The 16,852-nt window shown below is 40.6% G+C and overlaps 1 protein-coding gene across 1 annotated transcript in view; it reads right to left on the reverse strand.

The window, feature by feature from the left end:
* The window catches only part of PFKM (phosphofructokinase, muscle), a 108,889-nt gene that overhangs the window by 35,261 nt on the left and 56,776 nt on the right, over positions 1-16,852 (reverse strand). Inside the window, exons 6-7 of the mRNA XM_082245937.1 lie at positions 5,665-5,854; positions 3,444-3,609 (exon numbers count right to left, since the gene is read on the reverse strand). Coding sequence (XP_082102063.1) covers positions 3,444-3,609; positions 5,665-5,854 — 356 coding nt within the window. The remainder of the gene's footprint in view (positions 1-3,443; positions 3,610-5,664; positions 5,855-16,852) is intronic.

The raw sequence follows: 16,852 nt of genomic DNA on the forward strand, positions 1-16,852 counted from the left end.
GGAGCAAGGAATTTGAGGTCAACAGGTGTTGAAAAAAAACTGCCAGGGCTGATATCTGGCCTTCGATGGTATCCAAGGCCAAACACTGATCGACACCTCTTTGGAGAAACTTTAAGACACATGACGCGGAGAAGGAACAGGGGGAACCCCCCCCCCCCCCCCCCGAGACTCACACCAAGTAATGTAGGCCCTCCAGACTCGATGAGAAATCTTCATAGAAGTAGATTTTCTAGCTTTTAACAGCGTAGGAATCAAACATTTAGATTCAGACACCCCTCTATCCTTCAACACCTGGCTTTCAATAGCCGTCAAAGCCAGCGACTAAAGCAGGATGGAAGATCGGTCCTTGAGTTAACAGATCTTTTCCGAGAGGGAGTCTCCAAGGGACATTGGCAACCAGCCGTACTAGGCCTGTATACATATCCAGTGCCACTAGAATGACAGGAATCCCTTCTGCCTCGATCCTTCGCAGAAGTCTGGGCAGAAGAGTCAGCAGAGAAAATGCATACATTAGACGATATTGGCTCCAAGGAGCTACAAGAGTGTCTGTGGTGTTGGCCAGAGGATCCCAAGACCTTGCTACAAACCTCTGCAGCTTCCTGTTGAGACGAGAGGCTGTCCCTGCTGGTCCTGGTAAGCATCATCACTGGGACAGAAATTAAAGCGCAATCCAAAATTTTAGAGTTGTCATGAGAGCAAGAGGTGAGGGTAAATTTTCCAGTGGGGAAAAATATTCTGGTGACATGTGCCTCAGATGGGAAATGTCCTCTCACTTCCTGTAGTGTCTCTTAGACTAACCTATTTAACGGAAAGTAAATCCTCCTATCCATTACAAACAATGAAGCTGCCATCTTGGCCTCTGTTTGCAGTTGCCTTGGTTCTGCACATGATCAGTTCTGACCTCAACCATTTGATGGCTTCACCGTTCGATTGAGAGCCCAAGAAACTTTGACATTTATCACTCACGACATGCCTTGAATGTAACTGTTTTTGGAAAGAGTAAAAGTGGAATTAAAGGCAGCAATACTCACCTATGTTCCTACGGTCGGATCTCTATTGGCTCGGTGAAGTCACTCCCACGCACGTGAGGAAGTCAGTTATTCCTTCACACTGGCATTATGCAAGAAATGTAAACGGAGGTGCTTCATGTACATTCTGCAGAGGAGTACAAACAGGCAGGTAATAGTATTTTATTGCAGCAGTGACATTGCATGCCTCTGCTGCAATAAAGGGCCTGCCTGTTCGCAATTTTTATTTTTAGCATTAAGTTCTACTTTAGGTCAATGGGTTTACTTCAGCTTTAAATAAGCCCAGTACTCTGAACTGACTACTCTGGTTTACTGTGGTATGTCTGCTTTTTCAGAGCCAACGGAAATCATCATGTGCAAAGAACTCCACATTACCAAAGCAGCGAATCAGCAGTACAGATAGGATAGTGATTGGGGCAGAAGGGGCTTTCAATATTTTGTGACTTGGAAAATGCCTTTACATGTTTGTTTATCACATGTGCTTATATTATGTGCACTGTATTATTTATTTTCCCTCCTTCCCATTTCATATCCCTCTTCTCTACTTCCTAGCTGGCTATGTTTCTCACTTTTATTTTTTTTCAGAGATTACGGTCTTCCTAGATGTTTCTTTACTTTCTGCTAAACCATTGTGCAGAAAGAGAAGAAAGTGGTAGGCCCCCAAAAAGCAGAGGAGTACTTTACTGTGCTGCTGGAAAAATAAAGTTAAGGCCCCTTTCACACATACGGACCGTTCATTTCATCAGTTCAGTCACTTCAAAATGGATGAAGTATTTATCACTTTTTCATCCGTTTTTCATCCATTTTTCGTCTGTTTTTTTTTTACCTCCACTACCAATACAAAAACGGATGAAAAACTGACCATTTGTCAGTTTACATCCATTTTTCGTCTGATCCATTTTTTTTTAACGGAAGAAAAATAGGGCTTTCACCCGTTCAAAAAAAAAAAAAAAAAAGATATGGACGGAATCGATTGAAAAGGGATGTAAACGGATGATCATCCGTTGTCATCCGCTTTTCCATAGGAATGCATTGATGTCCGTTTTTCATCTGTCAGCGGATGGATGAAAAACAGACAAACAATCCATGTGTGAAAGGGGCCTTACAGATTAAGAACTCAGAACAAATGTGTAATTTTGTTATAGCTTACATTTTGGATTATTAACAATTGAGTACCCTGCGCTATGAAAAACCAAACTAAAAGTAAAGAACTGTGTATCTAATGTGACTCTCCATGAAAAGAAAAATTATATTAATTATATAGATGTGTATGTATACTGTGCAAGGTATGCAATAAGCCGGTTCACACTTTCGGAGCGCACTGCTCCTTCATTACATGCGATCTCCTGTGCGGATGCGAGTTCAGCCATACACTTTGTATGGCTGAATTCGCAGCGCATCCGCACCAAACACGCACATGAGGCATTTTTTGAGCCGCCTCAGAATCGGATCGCACAGTGGTTCACACTTGTGCGATCCGATTCTGTGCGAACTTGCAGATCGCACTGCGATATGCGATCGCAACTGGGGGTGTCGTTAACTTTTAATTGACACCCCCTGCGTATCGCATATGGCAGCGTTCCCGCATCGCACAAGTGTGAACCGGCACTAACACTCACTTTATTTCTATCATTCTCATAACTAAAATACTCAAAAAAAACACACTGCTGCCGCCATGAATTCCAAATATACCAAAATAAAAGGGCTCTTTCACACGGGCGGTCCGATCAGATCCGCCTGTCAGTTTTTTAGGCGGATCTGATCGGATCCTCCATGCAGCTCTATGGGGCAGCGGGTGTCAGCGGAGACACCTCCGCTGACACCCGCTGCCCTCCGCATCCGATCCTGTGCTGAAATCTGGACGGATGGAAACCCTATTTTTCCATCCGTTCAGTAATCGGAGCGGAGCGGATCTGATGAGAGCGGACAAGCGGTCCGCTCTCCTCCGATCCCCCATAGAGGGCAGCGGGGGCTGAGACACCTCCCTCTCCGCTCTGCAAGCGGAGACGGAGCTGTCACCCGCCCGGCTCAGCGGGGATCGCGGATCGATCCCCGCTGAGCAACACGGATCCGCCTACGGAGGCGGACCGTGTGAAAGAGCCCTAACAGTGTAACACTTCAAAGGTAACGCTGTGAACATCAAAAGGAATACTGATATTCCTATAAAGCCATAACACTGCTACTTTTATTTTGTTACATTTTGGATTAGTCAGAGCAAAAACGATGTCACTCAATAAACGTACTTTGGAGTTTTCTATGGCATAAAACACTAGACAGTTTTTACCTTAATGTATGAAAAAACAGCAGCAGTACTCACATTACTTAAAACCTTTCCAATAAAATGATACTTACAGGGACCCAAATTATCAGAAGAATATATTAGACAGTGAAAAATACATTTAAGATTCAAGCTACCTTTGTGCTGTTGTAGTAATTGCATCCACAATCTCCATAATTCTGTGAAGAGCTGAATCAGTTCCAATAGTCATATCTGTGCCACAGAAGTCATTATCAATGGAACCCACCATACCAACGATATTTAGGTAGCTAGATTTGTTGGCCTCATCAGATGATATACTCCCTAGAAAAATATATACTTTTAATATTTAGAAAACACATACAACTCAACTGCTTGGCACGTGTGCATTGCTTTTTAATTAACTCACAGACCTCTCATGGGTGAGCATGGCTCATAAGAGACTATAGATTATCATCAAAAGAAAAAAATTTTAGATGACCGAAAAAGAGGTATAATTTTTCACCATTAATCCGAACTCCTATATATAATTCAAAACCTAATATTTTGACCCTTTGTTGCCTCATTTGCCTCCAAAAGAAGATTATATACAGCCATAACCCATGCTACAAATTTACATAAATATCAGATTTCATTTTGTGTATCGGTCCTCTGTACTTTCACTTACATAGGTGTCAATATTTATATTTTATGTGGTATAGTGGTATTATATCTGTGTGGGGTTAACACTAAATATACAATTCTTCTGTATTTACAGATACTAATGGGGTTACATGGTTGTACTGCCTAGTTCTTAAAAATTTAAGACAATTATCTTTGCACGCTCTGTATTTTCCATATAAACATATGAAGCGGAAAAGTGTCTCCACTCAACAAGACCCTCCTTTGGGTGGAGGTTATATAAAAACTAAAGCCTAGTACACACGGGCCTAATTTTGGGCGGCATCACCCAGTTCAATAGAAACCAGCAAACCTTTGGCCCGTGTGTACTGCAGGCGGTCCAAATGTTCGGCCGGTTTCCGTTGATGAGGCATGACCGAAAAAGGCTTGCCGATCAACTCCGGATCAGCGCTCTCAGCCAATGGCTAAGAGTGCTGACCGAAGTGCTCTCGCGGGTGAGTGGCAGTGTCCCCCTGTCAGAACACAATAGCATAGCAGGGGAGATGTACTAACATTGCATGGTTAATACAGCGGCTCCTCTTGAGCTCTCATTTTTTTTTCGTTCAGCCCTACTAGTGTCTAAGCTTAACCACTTAAGCACTAGCCACTGTGCTGCTACTGCGGCACAGTGGCTCGTTATCGTCCAGCGACGTAGACCTACGTCGCTGGACTCCTCCCCCTGTAGGCGGCGCGCTCCCGCTGTTTTCATTCACAGCGGGAGTCGGGCCAGGGGAGGAGCGGCGGCGATCGCCGCTGCTCTGCCCCGATCATCGGGGAATCCAGTTTGGAGATCCGCCCGCCTGTGTAAACAGAGCGGGCGGATCTCCTAAGTGACAGGGAGTGATAGATAGGAGTGTTCAGCATAGCTGAACATCCGATCTGTCCCTGGCTCACTCAGTCACCTCCCCCCACACACGTCAGTAAGCACCAGGCATACATTAACCCCTCCCTCTCCAATAAAATTAACCCCTTCCCTGCCAGTGTCATTTTTACAGTAACAGTGCATATTTATAGCACTGATTACTGCAGTAATGTCACTGGTACCCCCAAAAGTATCAAAAATGTCAGTCAAGGGTCCGATCTGTCCGCCGCAATGTCGCAGTCCCGCAACAAAAAAAAAATCGCAGATCGCCGCAATTACTCGTGAAAAAAAAAACACCAAAAATGACAGAAATCGTTCCCTTAGTTAGTAAACGCAATAACTTTTGCGCAAACCAATCAAAATACGCTTATTGTGATTTTTTTTTACCAAACATGGGTAGTAGAAAACAAATTGGCCAAAAATTTTAAAAAAATTGGTTTTTACTTTTTTTTGGGGGGGAATTTCATCTAAAAAAAATGTTAAAAATATTGTTATTTTTTCAAAATAAACGCTCTTTTTTTGTTTATAGCGCAAAAAGTAAAAATCGCACAGGTGATCAAATACCACCAAAAGAAAGCTCTGTTTGTGGGAAAAAAAGGACGTAAATTTTGTTTGGGTACGGCGTCGCATGACAGGGCAATTGTCAGTTAAAGTCGCACAGCGCCGAATCGCAAAAAGTGGCCCAGACGTAAGACAGCAAAATGCTCTAGTGGTAAAGTGGTTAACTTAAGCATTGGTTGCAGAACAAAACTCTAAAACCAGATTTAGAGTGGAGTAAAGAATCTGTAAAGAAAGCAGTCTGGAATAAGTTCAGCAGTAGAATTAGTGGCACAAAATGGACAGCGTCACAGCTTTACCTGCTTTCACTAGGTCAGCTAGTAGTCCACTCCATTCTGCCCTAAAAGTATCTGCTCCTGTCAGACTGCCATCTCCTCCAATGACACACAGGTTAGTAATTTCTTTCTTTACAAGGTTACATGCTGCTTTAAGACGACCCTCTCGAGTTCGGAAATCCTGGCATCGTGCACTTCCTATTACTGTGCCACCCTACAGAGGTCAAAGAGATTGATATTACAGCATTAGACAGCAAAAAAAAAAAAACAAAAAAAAAAAACGTCATTTTTAAAATACATATCCAAGTCTGAAACAACGGTTTCAGGCTATTTTACCTCTATTAACACTACCAATATAAAAGATTAAAGCACACTTATGACCACCAAAGAAGCCTACCAAATATTTCAGGTCATTTTGGTGGTATGAAGAGGAGAAAGCATGGAAGCATGATCTTCCTAACTCTGCATAGTATTTAGGACAACTCAGCCATTGTCACAATTGCTATGCTGCTGGCCTCCACTCTTCAAGAATACCAGATATGTTAAAATGTAATTGTACATTTCCCTTTAGATTTGTCAATATGTATGTAGCAAAAGGGTATGACTGGATACTTAGGTATGCATATAACATAGTTTTGGTATGGTCAGATCATGAAGTGTATGATGTACCCAAGTCTATGATCTGGATCCAAGATCTTGTTTTATGAAACTGGGATATCCAATAGATAACAGTTTTGATCCCTACATTTTTTTTTTAATGTGCTGATCATACGTGTACAGAGCTTTACAGGTACAAGTGAAATTTGCATAAGTTATACTAGGAAATGGGGTAGCTGTGGTGTTCTGGAAATAAACTGAAGCTGTGTGCTGACACATGGAGGGGAAGAAGTCTGGGGAAAGTTTAACATCTGAACAAATTATTATCCTTAGTCAACTAATTGGGATTTTAACTGAATATCAACACAAGAAGGAAATAGCCATATTAAAGAAACACCATTGAGCATGCCATTAGTGCATTAACTAGTAACTCTTAATGTTTTCATGAACAGCTGGAATAGAGACAAACAATGGCATATATGTTTAATTATACATCCTACACTCCTGAGGTTACACAGCTGATCCTTGAGAGGTGAAGAACACTGACAAATTACATTTTATTGCATGGTTTTTCACTTGACAAAAAGTAATAAACAGCAGCCTTATAAATACTCTAGTCAACCTTTGTGGCCAAACTGCAATTTACAGTGAAGCAAAAATTGTCACCTGTCAATTCTCAAAAGTAATGGCAAAATAAATATAGACTCTGCATATAGAGCGATGCTTAGCAGCCCATGGGAGAACACACTAGCTATGAGTATGTGCCCCCATGCCCAAGAGATTTAGGGGTGAATTTGTAAAGAAGGACTAACATTAACAGTTAATAAAGTTGAAAAAAGGCCCGCATCCACCAAGGTCATCCATTCATAACTGTTGCAGCTGTTGTTCAGATGAAAGCAACTGTGCAACTGTTGCCAATTTTGTTTAACAGGAGGGAAAATATCTTTATGACCCTCAAGGGAGGTTCTTTCTTAACCCTTTAGCAATTTCAGTTGTAAATTAATAGTTTATTAGTAGTATTCGTAGTAGTATATTATTTGTTTTTTAGTAGTATCCAGTAGTATTAATAGTAGTAATAAGTCCTTAAATGTCAATATTGTCTTTGCCAGTACTAATCATTTGGTAAAACACGTTACAGCTTAACCACTCTTACTGTATAAATTGCCTTCTCTAAACTGATAGAAAGAATATTCTTTCTTCCATGGCAAATGGTGTCCCCCCCAAAAAAATTGTACAGTCCTTTTCATGACACTGTCCTATCAGCAACCTTATTATATATGAACAGCTGGCTGTCTTGCAGGTTGCTTGTGAAACAGATGTAGGTGCACACAGTTGCCTTTTATTTTAAAACATTTACTTGATGTGTCTTTACATCTCAAAAACTGACCAAAATCATTATACTACATAGAGCATATTGTACCCCCTGGTGGCTACATTGATATGGTTGTAGATCGAATTGTGCTACATGTGGGACAAATCAAGGAGACTTGATGCACATGCTCTGAAGGCGCCCAGATTTCTTTTAGTACTGGTCTGCTGTTGTAGATATCATCATTTTGTTCTTTTATTAGAGCTTCGCCCTGACACTTAAACTTTATATTCTGGGCTTGTTAGAAGATAAGGGGTTACCTCCTAAGGTTCTGACACCAGTTCTCAGATTGCTGGTCCTACCCCTTAAACTAATATCACAGAAATGGACTGCTTCATTTCTCCCTGACCATACACCATGGGTATCCACAGTTAACAATATTCTACTTATAAAATGTTTGATCTGAAAGAGAAGAGTATGCCCCTCCAAGTTTAAGACATTGTGGGACTGCTGGTTGAGTACTGTGGGCCTGGCACTCATGCCCCTGACACGGATAGTGTATATCTCGTTGCTGGGCTACTGCTTCTCTGCCCCCTTTAAGATTTGGCTGTAACTAACCTCTAGCATCCATCTCTGGTTCAATGAACCTGTATGTTTTGGGCAATGGGCTGTGGGTTGGGTATTTATCATGGTTTTGTGTCCTTTTGTCCCTCATCTCGGTTAGATTGTACTTAACTATGTCTATATAAGATAACTTTATGGTTAACCCCCATTTCCAACTTTCTTGCTTGGGAAGACTATTTTTACAATGTAGCTGCAGGTATTGTAGTGCTGTCAACCATCATGGCTCGTTTTTTTATTCATGTGGACATGATGACATTATATACAACAGGCAAACTCTCTAGAGTTTTTGATTGCATTAAAAATGTTATTGTTCTAATTGGGACTGGCTCCAGGAGGGAGGGGAAGGATACAAGGTTAAGGTGTTACTTGCATTGTTTAATGTAAAATGTGCAAAAACAAAACCAAAAAAAAATGATAAAAAAAGGTTATTTTCTATTTAAACGTAAAATATGAAAACAACTTTGTGGACACCTGAAAATCTCACATACTGTACATGTTTTTTTGGACATCCCATTCAGGAAACATGGACCCCCCTACCCCTCTTCCTTGTGACTACAACAGCCTCTGTTGTTCTAGAAAAGTTGTTCATCGGTACATAAAGATATACCTTCTGATTATAGTAATTTTTACTAAATGTGAAGAAGAAAAAGAGAGGCCCAAATACATCTTCTGTCAAGCACACAAACAAGACTAAATAGTGAAGTAGAATTATTTCTAAAAACCCGTTCACTTACATAGTGCTAATTGCAAAGGTCAAAGGTATCATCTATTTATGTGTGGCATTTGAAACTGGACTCCACTCAGAACTTTGACCTCATCTGGCACTAAAATGGCAAGTTATTTTTGTCTTTGACATTGAGTGTAACTCTCCGACTATAGAAGATTCACAGACTTAAGTATCAGTAGCTTGGCAAAGGACAACCAGAAGAAATGTCAAGATGTCACAATGCCTATCTTTAATAGGACATTCATATGACCAACAACCTTTAAAATGTGAACGTTATTTTAAGATTTCAAGGGAAGCAGCCATATGAATTACTAAATGGATGAGATATATTGAAAGGAAATGTATCGATATAGCTATATACTGTAAAACAAAGTGTTTATTACATTTTTTTAGACTGTTTTTCCCCAGAAATAAAATATTATTACCGGATGCATCTTCAAAGGTGCTGAACAATTATTAGCCAAATTAGTCCACTTAGACCAGCAACAGCTGGAGGGGCACAGTTTGACACCTGTGACTTTTTTATAATTTAAATTTTTATTGAACTTCCTTAAAATAGACTTACAAAATATTTCAAAGAAAAAGACATGACATACATCATCTTTAAGAATATATTTGTGAAAATATTGCCTTACAATAAATTTTCCCCTTTTCTATCTTCCCTCTCCCTCTCCCTCCCCATCTCTCCTCCATATTCATTCTTAGCCAACTCTATTGCCATCTCTGTCATTTTCTCTTTCATAATATTTAAATTATTTAAATATTCATTTCTACATATTTGCTTGATTTTTTATAATCTATCCATTTTTCCTATTTTATTTTCCTATTTATTGGGTTTTCCTCCTGGCTATTACTAATGACACCTCACACCTGTGACTTAGACCAATACAGCCATTAATTTATTCACTTTATCCAGCCAGTTGCTGACTTTCATTATTAAATAAAAGATGTTTTAGATCAGTGGTCTACAAACTGCGGTGGATGCGGTCATTTGCTTGCCTTTATCCGGCCCTTGGGGCACTATTCCTCCCACAGATACAAGGCACTATTCCTTCCACTGAACCAAAAGTGGGGCATATTTCCTGCCACTGATACCAACAATGGGGCACTATTCCTTCCACCAATACAAACAATGGGGCACTATTCTCTACAATGACACCAATGATGGGGCACTATTCCTCTCACAGACATTAATGATGGGGCACTATTCCTCCCACTGACACCAATAATGGGGCGCTATTCACCTCACTGACATCAATGATGGGGCAATATTCCTTCCACAGACATGAATGATGGGGCACTATTCCTCTCACTGACATTAATGATGGGGCACTATTCCTCCCACTGACATTAATGATGGGGCACTATTCCTCCCACTGACATTAATGATTGGGCACTAATCCCCCCACTGACACTAGGGATGGGGCACTATTCCTTCCAATGATACCAATGATGGGACATTGTTTACTGCCACTGATATCAGAGCATTTTATACTTACAGTGGTCACAGTCCGGCCCCCTCAGAGTCTGCAGGACAGTAAACTGGCCCCTTGTTTAGAAAGTTCGGAGACCCCCATTTTAGATATTGTTGGTCTTTGAAGACAATGGGAAAATACATTTTACAGTAGACCTTTATGGAAACCTTACTGCCTTTCATAACTATAGCTGTAATGGATATTAAACAGAAACATTTTACTATATTGGTGATAACTGTAAAAATATAAAATTCTGAAAAATATCAATAAAACAAATAAAATCAAATACAACTTGATTAAAATATAAAATAAATTTGTATTTCTTGCACTAATTCTACCCTCTCTAGAGTTCTCCTCATGTACCCCACATCTCTGAAGTAAAAGGATTATTTTTTTTAAACAAAAGATCCTGTTTAAATAAATACATTTATTTTTTTTATATATAACAAATGTCTTTAACCCCTTGCGACCGCCCCACGCAGATTTACTGTGGAAGGCAGCTTGGCTGCGCATAATCACATACATGTACTTGATTATGTGCACGCGGTCTTGGCGGCACTGCACTCCCACTGTGATTAGACACAGCAGGGAGCCAGACCGCGGGAGGAGCGGGCTCGATCACTGCCGGCCTCCCGCAATCTTCGGGGGAACTGACAGAAGAGCCGCTAAGCTGAAACACCGATCTCTGTGAGCCTTTCACAGAGCCCCCCCCCCCACACAGTTAGCAAGCACATTTAGGAGCACACTTAACCCCTTGATCACCCTCAGTGTTAACCCCTTCCCTGCCAGTGTCATTTATACAGTAACAGTGCTTATTATTTAGCACTGATTACTGTATTAATGTCACTGGTCCCCAAAAGTGTCAAAAAGGTCAGGTAGGGATCCAATCTGTCCACTGTCGCAGTCCCTCTGAAAATCGCTGATCACCGGCATTATGATTATAAAAAAATAAAAAGTCCAAATATCTATCCCGTAGTTTGTAAACGCTATAACATAGTTACATAGGTCAATTAGTTTCAGTATTAATTATAGTAATAGTAAACACAAGGGCAATATAAGGACACTGAATTTCAAAAGAGCCAATTTCCCAAAACTGCGCTCTCTGCTAGAAAATATCAAATGGGATAGAACCCTTGGAACAAAGAACAGGGAGGAAAAATGGGAGTGCTTCAAAAGCATACTTAACAAAGGGATTGACCAGTGTATTCCAAGGGAAAATACATATAAAAGAGCAAAACTAAACCCTGGGTGGCTAAACACCAACATAAAAATGCATATTAATGCTAAAGGAAAGGCCTTCAAAAAATACAAGACTGAGGGGTCATTGGCAGCATTCAATTATTACAAAGAGTGTAATAAGAAATGTAAAGACGAAATCAGGGCGGCTAAAATAGAACACGAGAGACATATAGCGGAAGAGAGTAAAAAGAACCCCAAGAAATTCTTTATATAAACAGTAAGAAAGCGAGGCCAGAACACATTGGCACCATAAAAGACGATAAGGGAGTTTTGGCCACAGAGGACAGGGAAAAGGCGGTAGTGTTAAATAATATCTCCTCTTCAGTCTTCACAAAAGAATTGGGGGGCTACACTAACCCAGCTTGTAAGGCCAAACTAAACAACACACCTCAGGAAATACCGCCATGGCTAACAGAAGATAGACTTAGAACTAAACTAGAGAAACTTAACATAAATAAATCACCAGGACCGGATGGCTTGCACCCGAGGGTTCTTAAAGAGCTCAGCCAGGTGATTGCCAGACCATTATTCTTGATCTTTAAGGATAGTTTACAGGCGGGTATGGTGCCAGCTGATTGGAAAAAAGCCAACGTGGTACCAATATTTAAAAAGGGGCCAAGGTCAGCCTAACATCAGTAGTCTGCAAGATTTTGGAGGGGATGTTAAGGGACCACATACAAGACTTTAGTAATGAAAACGGTATTATTAGTAGTAATCAGCATGGATTAATGAAAAATCATTCTTGCCAAACCAATCTATTAACCTTCTATGATGAAGTGAGCTGCCACCTAGATAAAGGTAAGCCTGTGGATGTGGTGTACCTGGACTTCGCAAAAGCCTTTGACACCGTTCCCCACAAACGCTTACTGTTCAAACTAAGGAAGGTAGGTATGGACCATAAGGTGAGTAGCTGGATAGAGAACTGGCTCCAGGGGAGGTTGCAAAGGGTGGTGATTAATGGGAAGTACTCAGATTGGGCTGGTGTGGAAAGCGGGGTCCCCCAGGGTTCTGTCCTGGGGCCAATCCTGTTTAATTTATTCATAAATGATCTAGAGGAGGGAATATCGAGTAAAATCTCAGTATTTGCGGATGATACTAAACTAAGCAGGCCAATATCTTCTGGGCAGGATGTGGAAACCTTACAAGCAGACCTGAACAAAATTATGGGGTGGGCAACTACATGGCAGATGAGGTTTAATGTTGAAAAATGTAAAGTAATGCACCTGGGTGCCAGAAACCAGAAAGAAAGCTACTCACTAGGGGGGGAACCTCTGGGTGAATCTAGGATGGAAAAGGACCTGGGGGTACTGGTAGACAACAGGCTTGGCAGTGGCATGCAATGCCAAGCTGCTGCAAGCAAAGCCAACAGAATACTGGGATGTATAAAAAAGGGGATTCACTCCAGAAATAAAGAGATTATTCTCCCACTCTACAAGACTCTGGTCCGGCCACATCTGGAGTATGCTGTCCAGTTCTGGGCACCGGGCCATCAGCTATGAGGAAAGACTACAAGCACTGAACTTATTCTCTCTGGAGAAGAGACGATTGAGGGGGATATGATATCAATGTACAAATATTGTACTGGCAACCCTAGCATATGGAAAAACCTATTCAGAGAAAGGAAATACAATAAGACATGTGGCCACTCACTAAAACTAGAGGAAAGGCGGTTTAACCTTAAAATACGCAGGGGGTTCTTCACTGTGAGAGCAGTAAGGATGTGGAATTCTCTTCCGCAAACAGTGGTATCAGCAGGGAGCATCGATAGTTTCAAAAAACTATTAGATGGGCACCTTAAAGACCACAACATAGAGGGGTATACAATGTACGGTTAACAGCAAACACACACACACACATCATAGGTTGAACTGGATGGACTGATGTCTTTTTTCAACCTCACTAACTATGTAACTATGTAACAATCTACTGAGCTGGCAAGAACCACCTCTGGAGGGAGTCTATTCCACATTTTTCACAGCTCTTACTGTGAAGAAACCTTTCCGTATTTGGAGACTAAATCTCTTTCCTCTAGATGTAAAGAGTACCCCCTTATCCTCTGTGAATAACTCAACACCAAGTTTACTATATGGACCCCTTATGTATATGTACATGTTAATCAAATCCCACTTTAATCTCCTCTTTTCAAGAGAGAATAAATTCAGTTCCTCTAATCTTTCCTCATAGCTGAGCTCCTCCATGCCTCTTATCTGTTTGCTTGCCCTTCTCTGCACTTCCTTCAGTCCCCCGATATGTTTTCTGAGAACTGGTGCCCAAAACTAAACTGCACGTTCCAGACGAGGTCTTACTAATGATTTGTACAGGGGTAAAATGAAATCTCCCTCTCTGCAGTCAATGCCTCTGTTAATACAAGAAAGGACTTTGCTTGCTTTGGAAACTGCAGCTTGGCTTTGCATGTTATTATTAAGCTTACGATCTACCAGAACACCCAGATCCTTCTCCACTATGGATTCCCCCAATTGTACTACCCCCTAGTGTGTATGATGCATGCATATTCTTAGCTCCCAAGTGCATAACTTTACATTTATCAACATTAAACCTCATTTGTCACATACACAGTCACCCAATTAAACATTGCATTGAGGTTGGCTTGTAAGTTGGAGACATACTGTAAGGAAGTTATTACACCGCAAAGCTTGGTGTCATCTGCAAAGACTGAAATGGTACTTTTAATCCCAGAACCCACATTAGCCGCGTATCAGATGCTTTTGCAAAATCCAAGTATACTACGTCCACAGCCACCCCACTGTCCAAGGTTTTACTTACCTCCCCAAAAAAATAAATCAGGTTTGTTTGAGAACTTCTGTCTTTTCTGAAACCATGCTGTCTGTTGCTTAAAATATTTTTTTCCCCAGCAAGAACTAATTTATGTGGTCTTTTATTAAACTCTCCAGTATCTTCCTGACTATAGAAGTTAAACCAACAGGTCTATAGTTACTTGGTAAAGACTTTGATCTCTTTTTAAAATATAGGCACCACATTGGCCCTACGCCAATCCAGTGGTACTATTCTAGTCCCTAAAAATTATAAACAATGGCTTTGAAATGACAGAGCTCAATTCTTTTAGGATCCGTGGGGGGAAAGCCATCTGGTCCTGGTGCCTTATCCACCTTTATTCTGTCGGAATATTTCTGAACCATATCTCTTTTGAGCCATTGTGGACCATTTGGGGCTGTGTCAATACCATCCCCAGAAATCTATTTAGTTGACCCAGACCTTAACATGTACTAGAGACCGTCACAAGTCAAATCCAAATGTCGGGTTGATCACAAAATATCAGTTAAGAAATTTTTCATAGGTTATAATAGACCTAACAAAAGTTAAAGACCCGCAAAACAAAAAAAATATATTTTTGAAGCATTTTGTGAAAAAGCTTCTAGTCATTTTTACAACTTTGTTTCTATTTTGTAACATTTCTATGCAGCCTCTTGCTCTGCATTGGCTGCCAATTTTAGTTAAGAAGTAAGACAAAATGACAAAAGCAGTAGTATTTTTTCTATGGGATTACTAAACAAGATGTCAGAGGTGTACTGGAGAACATTGTTTCATCCCATAGCACCTTCAATTAATGGGAAAACTGTACTGAGGGAAATAGAAAGGTTGCCACTGTAGACTTTCCTTTTGAACCTGCTGCTTACGTGGCTGCCATGAGGTTCAGAAAAGGCATAACTCCTGAATTGTATACTTATTCTGGGTCAGTGACTAAAGCCACTTAAGTCTCATGACACTGTTTTTTTGAACATTAAATGTTAGCAATGCCAGGTTCTATATCACCTCAGTATAGATTTCCTTTACCTATACAGTACATATCTATCCATGTGAATTATTACAAACCCTTTAAAAAAAAAAAACCCTACTATCTAGTTTATATATTTACGGGGCTCTTTAACCTTGAAAATAGCGAGCACAAAAATGCAATGTATTAAGTAGGTGAACAATGTAAGAAAGAAACAGACTTGGATTTGCTTCTAGTGCTCTATATTGTATTATTTCTAAGAGTATAACAAATACTATTGCATCTAAATGAGCCACATAGAGAGCAACAAACCATTTATTTTAAAACACTTTCTGCTTAAAATGTCCCTCAAGCCTCTAAGAGTTATGCCCCGTACACACGTGCAGATTGTCGGCCGGCCGATCGGCCGTCTTTTGTCCCCGGGCTGTCATGTCCGCTGAAAAGTGCAAAAGACTGCACACAAATTTTGTCCGCCGACTACAGCCGACTGCAGAAGTGATGTCATGTGATGGTTAACTTTCCGTGTGTTTTTTCTTTTCTGAGCATGCCCAGTCTTGCAAATCTGCTGTCTGTCGGCCGAATTCTGTATTGACTGGCGAACAATCGGCCGCTCTGGTGTCGGCATACAAAAATTTTAATGCTTGCACGACAGATTCTTTTCGGCCGAAAGTGCGCTGTCGGCTGTCGGAAGCATCATACTAACAAGCCTACAATCGGCCGATCATTCGGCGGCCGAATCTTTTCGGCCGACAATCTGCACGTGTGTACGAGGCATTAGGCTTGAGGGGACTATGTGTATCACCTTTCCTTACCATTCATAGATGAACAGACTTCAGATAGGAAAAGCTGAGTTTCAATGATACATTAGGATCTTCCCCTAACTTGGGACTAAAAAAAGCTCTGCTGTTGGTCACCAAGACACTGACAGCATGGGTTCTGGACTATGTACACTACCGCTCAAAAGTTTGGGGTCACTTAGAAATGTCCTTATTTTTGAAAGAAAATCACTGTTTTTTTCAATGAAGATAACATTTAATTAATCAGAAATACAGTCTAGACATTGTAAATGTGGTAAATGACTATTTTAGCTGGAAACGGTTGATTTTAATGGAATATCTACAAAGATGTACAGAGGCCCATTTCCAGCAACCATCACTCCTGTGTTCTAATGGTTCAATTTGTTAGCTAATCATGTTAAAAGGCTAACTGATGATTACAAAACCCTTGTGCAATTATGTTAGCACAGCCGAAAACTGTTGTGCTGATTAGAGAAGCTATAAAACTGGCCTTCCTTTGAGCTAGTTGAGTATCTGGAGCATCAGCGTTTATGGGTTCGATTATACTCTCAAAATGGCCAGAAAAAGAGAACTTTCTTCTGAAACTCGACAGTCTATTCTTGTTCTGAGAAATGAAGGCTATTCCATGCGAGAAATTGCCAAGACACTGAAGATTTCCTACAATGGTGGGTACTACTCCCTTAAGAGAAC

The sequence above is a fragment of the Pelophylax lessonae genome (genome assembly GCF_965119305.1).
Source record: "Pelophylax lessonae genome assembly, chromosome: 2".
In the NCBI taxonomy this organism is placed as follows: domain Eukaryota; kingdom Metazoa; phylum Chordata; class Amphibia; order Anura; family Ranidae; genus Pelophylax; species Pelophylax lessonae.